This window comes from Miscanthus floridulus, chromosome 6 (assembly GCF_019320115.1).
Source record: "Miscanthus floridulus cultivar M001 chromosome 6, ASM1932011v1, whole genome shotgun sequence".
Classification (NCBI taxonomy): Eukaryota; Viridiplantae; Streptophyta; class Magnoliopsida; order Poales; family Poaceae; genus Miscanthus; species Miscanthus floridulus.
Window position 1 is genome coordinate 103925814 of NC_089585.1, and position 8781 is coordinate 103934594.

At 45.7% G+C, this 8781-nt stretch overlaps 1 protein-coding gene across 4 annotated transcripts; it reads right to left on the minus strand.

The window, feature by feature from the left end:
- Positions 1–2736: 2736 nt before the first annotated feature.
- Positions 2737–5232, minus strand: LOC136458876 (FCS-Like Zinc finger 8-like). 4 transcript variants are annotated; one of them, XM_066458785.1, is made up of 3 exons: positions 4453–5232; positions 3379–4116; positions 2737–3232 (listed from the first exon to the last, which is right to left on the minus strand). In XM_066458785.1, the coding sequence occupies exons 2-3, from the start codon at positions 4044–4046 to the stop codon at positions 3136–3138; spliced, it is 765 nt and encodes a 254-aa protein (XP_066314882.1). In that variant the 5' UTR covers positions 4047–4116; positions 4453–5232; the 3' UTR covers positions 2737–3135. The 4 variants fall into 4 exon arrangements, with proteins under 4 accessions (XP_066314882.1, XP_066314883.1, XP_066314881.1 ...); XM_066458786.1 differs by having other exon boundaries at positions 4400–5232; XM_066458784.1 differs by having other exon boundaries at positions 4680–5231.
- Between the last annotated feature and the right edge of the window lie 3549 nt (positions 5233–8781).

Genomic DNA, 8781 nt, shown 5'->3' on the forward strand with positions numbered 1-8781 from the left:
TCCCTCTCAAGCCCATGATTTATGGCTAATTTGTCCTAAAATCTGCTTGGCTTCAGACATCAACTGCGGTTGTTTTGGCCATGGCTTGGAGTTACGTGAAAATGTCGATGTTCAGGACAGCCGCAGCATACTCCAATGACGAGGAGATCATAGCCGCGGTGGCCGTCCTCACCCAGATGCCACAAAAATGCCCTTGGGGAGGTTCGGTCCTAGGCCACAAGACTTACAAGCGTGATCGACTTGCAGCAGACCGGCAGCTGAATCAGGACTACTTCGTTGAACGCCCACTTTACAATGAGGAGCATTTCAGAAGGAGGTACAATCATTGGCCAAGTTTCCATTTCCATGACACAGTGAATTAATTTGATAAAAAAGTTGTAATTTTTTTTCTGTAGGTTTCGCATGAGACGAGAATTGTTTCTTCGGATAGTGGATGAGGTCACAACCAAAAATAGGTTCTTCCAACAGAGGAGAAATGCTGCGGGACAGTTAGGATTCTCTCCTCTTCACAAGTGCACGATGGCTCTAAAGATGCTAGCATATGGAGGCCCGGCTGATGAGTTGGATGATCATTTGAAAATGGGAGAGAGTACTGTCCTGGAGACCCTGAAGGAATTTGTTATGACATATATCATAATTTTGGTTTCTGTAAACAGTTTCTTAGTTTTGGTTTCTGTAAGACCTCTGCCTTCCGATTGAGGTTAGAAAGGAGAAGCACAATTTTGTTTCTGTAGCCGCTTTATGAATGACAGTTATGAAACAAACATTATTGGGTCATCTACAACACAATTTGCAAGAACACCATTGTGCTAACAGGAAATATTCCTCTCTATACCCCTCATCTGATAGGTGTACAAAAATCAGTATCAGTTACAACATATAAGTTAAGCAACTCATCAAACCATATATAAATTTGATTTGATGAGAAAAGCTTTGGTAATTTTGGCTCAATTGATCTCAAAATGTACACTCCCTATCCTGATACAGAAACCCTGAAAACTCTGAATGGCCTACATGTGTTCTGATCGTGCATGAACTCTGAATTTCACTTTCCTATACAGCTATACTAAATCCAAGAACTAGAGTCCAGAGCAGCACGATTAGCCACTAATCTTGCACTCCTCCCTCCCGGACGCTACATCCACCAGCGGCGGCGGCGGAGCCGGCGTGGCACTCCATGGCCATGACGTGCTTGTCGTGCATCGCGGCCAGCTAGATCCAGCATGCGGCTAAGAATATGCATTGGGCATGGGAGTGGCCAAGTTCAAATCCACCGGCGTAGCACCAGGGCACATAGCAGAACGCGAAAAATCCGCTGAAGCTAGGTCCAGCATGCGGCCAAGAATAGGCTTTGGCCATGCGGGTGGCCAAGTTCAAATCCGTCGGAGCATAGGCACAGCATGCGAGCAGCCGGGGCCAAATCCATGGGCAGAGAGGAGAGCTGGGACCGGCGAAGAAGGAGGGTGGGGTTGGAGCGAGATCCATACCTGCGAAGTCAAGCTCAGTGCAGATCTCGCCAATGGCGAAGCTTCGCCCGGTGCGCTCTCCTCTTCTTTCCCCCTCCCTCGCCCGCGAAACGGTTGTGCATAGATATTTCGGTTGAGGAGAGAGACGGAGAGAGGGGACGCATTTTTGGGTTCCGACAGACCACCGATGCAAAATGGGTCTCGCGTTTGTCTCCGTTGTTGGACTCTGAGTTTTTCGCTTAAAGCAACGTAGACCACCCATTTTTTTGGTTTGGGTAGCGTAATAGCTATCCTGTTGGAGGCAGTCTAATGGATGAAATATGGGTATCAGGGGCGTTGCCATCTTTAAAGCCGCTGGAGCATTCTGGAGTCGTGTCACAGTGTATACTGGATGAGTGGTTAATATAATTGCTCGTCAACGGGAATTAGCGGTTAACTTCAACAACAGTTTCAAATCGGAGCCTAAAATGTTTCTTTTTCTTTTTCAGCCCGCTCGGTGCGAAGTGTAGCCGGGAAAAGGGGTGTCACCTGGTGGCGGTGGTTCCGCCCTGCGCGATGGCGCGGCACGACGCCGCTCGTCCAGCTCGATAGTGCGAGGCCCTAGAGATCAGTGAGAGAGAGAGGAAGAAAAGTGGATCAACAAAAATCTCTAGGCCATGTTTAGATTGTAAAAAATTTCAACCTGATGAATAGTAGCGCTTTCGTCTTATTTGATAAATATTGTCCAATCGTGGACTAACTAAGCTCAAAAGATTCATCTCGTGATTTTCAACTAAACTGTGCAATTAGTTATTTTTTTTACCGACATTTAATGCTCCATGCAAGCGGCTAAAAATTGATGTGATAAAGAGAGAGTGAAAAAACTTGGAATTTGGAGGTGATCTAAACAAGGCCCTAGTTTCTTTTTCTCTGAGACTGATTTTCTCAATCGAGAAAAGAAAATATTAGGAAAAAGAAATGAAATGGTGATCTGTTGGATTTATTTAGAAGAAAGTTTGTTGACGCTTTTTCTTTTTTTACCTTTAATCTCTAGTTATTATAAAAAAAAGATATTCCTTTTTATTCCAGAGAAATGGTCAGTTATTTTGAATCTGGTAGAGATGTTTTTAGCCCGAGGCCTTGAGTTGTAATTTAAGGGGTTGCTTGAAGCTGTGTATTTTTCGACTGCTGCCTTAAATTACGTTTAAAAAGGGTCCGACCAAGGACCTTACTGACGGAGTACAGCAAATCAGCAGGCATGATGATGAGAAATCGTATGGTAAAACGAGCTCTACGGCGAGCATAGCAGTATTTTATTATCAGTAACAAGAAAAAAATTGCAATAGTATAAAAAGGAAAAAGGGAGAACAAAAGGCACAAACTGGCCTTTAACAAAACAGTAATATATTGATTGATGGCGAACAGCTACTAGTTTGACAGCAGCCAAAATGGAGCTCAACAAATCACGAAAATTGGCTCGGCCGTTGCACTGACTGGCCAAACCGGAACCGACCTCTCCTTTCAGCAAAAACTTGAACGAGAGGCATTTCCATTTTTTTTCCCTTCCTTCGTTTTCCCTCCCTCATTCTCCCAGTAGTCCCTAAAATTGAAGGCAGAAGAAAAATCTTGCGGGCAATATTATACTACTACTACTACTTTGCCACAGCATCAACCATCAAACAAATCTTGATCAAAGATTTAGAGCAGGATCCAGAATCATGAGCTCCTCTGCCGCCTCCTCGATGTACCCCTTCCTGCACTCGCTGCTGCAGAAAGCCTTCTCTCCCCTGCACCCACAACACGTTCCGTCAAAATTCAAGAACTGAACAGCTAGAAAAAAAAACATGTCGCACACCGGCACACGTATTGCTTGCTGCATTCAAGCTCTAGCGAGAAGTAAAAAAAAAAGGATGGTGAAAACTCAAAAACTCACAGGTAGATGAAGATGTCCATGTCCTCCTGCAGCCTCTTCATGCAGCAGCAGCAACGGCCGGACGCGACGCTAGCGGTTGCCGCCGCCGGCGACGAGGACGTGGACGACGGCTGCTGGTCGCTCAATGGCTCGATGCTGAAAATCACCTTCCTGCAGCCACCTACATCGCCCTGCTTGCGCACAGCCTCCACCGTCTCGCCGGCCAGGATGTGCGTGGTCCTCGGATTGGCCCCGCGCGAGATGACGCAAGTATACTCCTCACAGTCGGCGTCGTACTCGTTTGCCTTGTCCAGGCTTGCGGCGGCGACGCCGGCCGACGAGGCAGGGGCAGCAGCAGCCTTGTTCCCGCACACCGCCGCCGCCTTGGGCAGCGCCAGGTCGAGGAACGGCTTGATGGAGTCGAGGAACGAGCTCCTGCCCTCGAACTGCATGGAACCACCGGTCTCGTCGGCGGTGAGGGCGTCGACGAGGCCGAGGCCGACCCTCGGCGGGCTGGACCTGAGGTGGTGCTTGAAGTCCAGAGGGGAGGTCGGGCTCCAGACCGAGTCGGCGTCCACGGCATTGCTCACTCCCCCCTTGCTGCTCAGCCTCACGAACAGGCCCGGGACGCGGAAGAACCCGACGGCCGCGGGGGCGGTGGTGCTCCGGTGGCCATTGGATTCCACCATGGCTTGGCGGTCGAGCGGTAACTGTTGCGGTTGGATTCCACCAGGCGCTCAGGACGAGAGCAGGATGCCCCTGAAAACGGTCACCACGTTTGTCGGTTGGTTCAGTTGTATCATTGTAATAAGATGGATGGATCAATTTGTATTGGGGAGCAAAGAAACTGAAATTGAGCTTTCGCTTTTTCTTGTCATCAAGTCAAAGTTGCAGAAAAAAGAGAAAGGGGGTAATGATTGTCTATGCGCGCATCAAAAAAAGTTCAGAAAAAACAAAAACGCAAAGGCAAGCGATTCAAAGAAAACGTGATTTTGTTGCAGGTCCAAAGAGCAAGATGAAATCACCAAAAAGGAACACTCACTTGAAGAAGTCATTGGACCGAACAAGGCCAGGGACCGAAAAAGGAACACTCACTTGAAACTCTGTGCAGCAAAATCACCTTGGCACGGAGTAGGGTATTTCCCAAATCCTCTATTATGATCCCCATCGACGAATTCGTCTCAAACATTTCAGAACAAACAGGTCGCTTCAATGAGAACTGAGAAAAGCTTGGAATGCAGAACTCAAACTCATAGCTCCACCAGAGGAAGGCGGCATTACATCCCAACCAAAAAACCATATGAGCACAACAAATCAATCACCTTCTACACAAGTCTCGCTAATCCGCAACAGAAGCAATCCAATCCCCAGGCCCAGCCGCCCAGCTATGTATGAACTTCCCGAGAACGCAGGCCCCAGCGCAAGCAGCCGCGTACAAGCTAGCACATGGCAGGGAAGAGCGCGAGCAGTCTGTGCAAGACGAGGATGGGCAGCGGCGGCGTACCTCGTCGACCGGGAGCGGATCGGCGCGCTGGCTCTCGGTCTGGGTGTGGGCGGGCGCGCGGCGGCTCTCTTGGCCTTGGCCACGGGGGGCTGCTGCTGCTTAAGGGGAAGGAGAAGGAAGGAGGCTTCGGCGACACACTGCTCCTCGCTCGAGACTTGCTCCGGCCGCGCCGGTGGGGCCGCTTCCCAACTCTGGCTGTTGTGGTGGGGTTTCGTGCGCGGGGCGCGCGGTGGTGGTGTCACTGAGCTGCATGAACGGGCCACTGCGCTGGCGTCTCCACGTCTCACCACCTCTCCACTCTGGACCCTCTCCTTTTTGTCTCTGTATCCTTTTTTTTCTCATTTTTTTAGAACGGAAGATTAAAAAAATGGCTAGTAATAAAACACTCTAACATCCGAATGTTCGACCCTCTGATTGGAAATCAACAGCTTAGATTTTTTTCACCCGCATTGTGTTACAAGAAAAAACTCTAGTTTCAATTACTGATAAACTATGGCCTCGTTCGGCTTGATGAATCTTGGCTGAAACTGGCTGAAAACACTGTTCTGATTGAATTGTTGTGAGAGAGAAAACACTGTTCCGGCTGAAAAAACAAGCCGAACAAGTCGAATATGGGGTAAGCCGAACAGGGCCTATGACGTACAACTATTTTTGATGTAATTCACCAAAAAAAAAACTATTTTTGATGCAACTTTTAGATACAATCGTTGCAATTAAAATTCAAGTGCAAGGAATGAACATTTTACTCAATTCTTGCAGGGCTTTTAATCTAAATGTACAGCAAATCCGGATGCAGGAGAAATGTTTTTCACCGGGTACATATAACAAAAATGAGAGAGAGAAAATGTTTTATGTGTTCATGACTCGGTGGTTTAGCTCAATTATCATCACGCGTCACGACGAGTGACACCTCAATGGTAATCCAATAATTCCAGTAAGATGGTCCTGCCAGAAACGTGTCGTCATCATGTGCTTATGCAGCATTGTGTTGATGAGCTTTTAGCCGTATCGTAACGCCTTTGCTTGAGGAGTCGTCATGAGCCACTTGTTTACCTAGTACAGTACTATCTCATCGTACTAGCTCTCTCTTCGTTCAGTTCGTTGAACCGGTCACTGGCCTTGCAGCAATTTTTACTACGTACTACTACTCGTACTCCGATCGCAGATCTGTTTTGACCGAAAGCAATTTTTACTGGTGCGCTCCGTTAGTTTCGCTGAAAAAATAAGTTGAAATATTGTTCTAACTAATTTATCGTGAGAGAAAAATATTGTTTTGACTAAAAAATAAATTAAAAAAATACATATTATAAGAAAAGCAACTCGCATTTTGAGCCGGTTGGACCCTCATTTTGGTTGTCAACAAAGGCCTTGTTTAATTGGTGAATTTTTTTGAGAAATAGTATTGTAGCACTTTCGTTGTTATTTAATAATTATTGTCCAATCATAGTCTAATTAGACTTAAAAGATTTGTCTCATAAATTTGGTCTAAACTATGTAATTAGTTTTATTTTTTATTTATATTTAATGCTTCATACATGCGTTCAAAGATTCGATGTGATGGAAAATTTTAAAAAAATTTACAAAATTTTGAGAACTAAACAGGCACAAAAAAAAAAAAGGTTGAGAACTCTACTCTTACTCTACTACTGCACTGCAGTTCCTGTACTCTACTGCTAGTCTAGAGCCACAACCATTGTACTAGTAGCCTAGCAGGAGTACATCTTTGACCGCTGCTGTAAAAACGTTGAAACGGACACGCATCGCACATGAACGGTGGGTTCTTGTCGTTTTGTGCACCAAGAGACATCCGTGGTACGACGCGTGTATGGCCGTGCTCCTATCGACCGGAGCATCCATCGTACTGGACGACCACGGAGGGACCTGCTAGCAGCAGCTAGCTCGGCCTTTGGCCTTTGGGCCTTTCCGCCTTTTGCCTTTTCTTTTCTCCACCCATTGAAAAGCGACGGCACATGATACTCTGTCCGCTGGGCCACCACCGTCGTATTACATGCGGGCCCACGGACCAGTTGTTGAAATCCTTTAATCTTTGCGCAATTGGCTTGACCTATAAGCCGTACTTTTTTAGTGAACGAACAATATTTTTCTCTCATAATAAATCAGTTAATAGTACTTTCAATCATGGCTTATCGGGTAAGCGAACAGGATAGAGGCCAGTGAAATTATACTACTGTGTCGTACAGTACAAAAAAGGCCACGTTCGCTTCGCTGAAAAATAAGCCAAAACATTGTTCCGACTGATTTATTGTGAGAGAAAAATATTGTTCCGATTGAAAAAACAAGCTGAAAAAGATGAATTATAAGAGAAGCAAAAGTCCTGTCTGTCGGCGCTCTCTCTGATCTTGTGAGATGGATGCAGTGCTTTCGGCCATTGCCCTAAATTAATTCACCAGCAGGTTCATTGAGACTGACACGGTAGCGGCCAAACATGGTGATTAGAATTAGTAACCCTAGTGAGCTTTTGTCACAGGTCATGGGGGCAGGTATCACCTCCCGAGCCGTCGTTATCCTATCGTTAGCCGAGCTTAGCAGCAGCAGCAGCAGCCACCTCTTGCTCTGCGTTAAACCCCCTCGTGCGGTACGAACGGTTAACGCTAATTATTAATTAATTAACCCGCTGGCTCATGCACCGTCGCGAACCACGAGAAATTCCTGGCTTGGTCCTCTCATCTTTTGCCGTTTTGCTGCAAATTGTTACTAGTTGTTTTCATTTTTTTTTCAGATCGGAGGGCTGCGTCTGCTTCGCTTTGCTTCGATGACGGGTGTTGGTGCCTCTTTTTTACAGGGCACCGAGTGATTGTGGCGCCTGCAGAGGACAGCCAGTGGTGATTCACCCTCTGCCCAAAAATAAAATTTATCTGTCTCCCCGAAGGCCAGAAATCCCAGAGCGTGGCGTGGCGACTGGCGATGCACATTTCAAATGGCCAGCTCATGACTGAAAATATGGTTAGCTAATTTATTATAAAAAAAATTTACTATTTATTAGTTGAAAAAGTATAATTTATAAGTCCAACGAAATGCACGAATGCTTTTTTCTCCTGAGCGAGTTTATTTATTGTATCCTCTGACGCTGCGGTCCCGGCGGCGCATCAGCATGCGATGGGATGCAGTGCATTTGTTTGATGCACCATCAACATCAAAGCTCGTGTGCAGTGTGCTGCAAGATTTCAAAGTCTTTGTCAGCATGGGTTTCAGGGCCTTGTTTAGATTCCATCAAAATTCAAAGTTTTTTCACTCTCTCTTCATCATATTAATTTTTGGACGTATGCATGGAGCATTAAATATAGATAAAAAAAATAACTAATTACATAGTTTAATTGTAAATCACGAGACGAATCTTTTGAGCCTAGTTAGTCCATGATCAGACAAAGTTTATCAAATACAAACAAAATGTGCTACAGTATCCAGATTGCAAAAAAATTGCAATCTAAACAAGACCCAGATGCTGTCACGAGCTCAGCGGTTCGCCTTTCTTGGCAGCAGCCAGCCAGCCGGCCAGCAGCAAGACTGTAGTCTGTAGTATAGCCAGTTGGGCTTTGCAGTTTGCACGGTAAGACAGTAGAGTACTCATCCACTCCCCCAATAGCTGTGGCCGCTGGTTTTCGTGGATCTTAACTCGGGTTCAGTTTAGTTTCTTTCCAAAATACCAATTTTTTCAAGATTTTCCGTCACATCAAATTTTTGGACGCATGCATGAAGCATTAAATATAAATAAAAAATAAAACTAATTACACAGTTTAGACGAAATTCACGAGACAAATCTTTTAAGCCTAATTAGACTATGATTGAACACTAATTGCCAAATAACAACGAAAAGCGCTACATTGTCATTTTGCAAATTTTTTTGCCATCTAAACAGGCCCTCGATTTGTAAAAAATTAAATGTCTGTAACATTAGTATC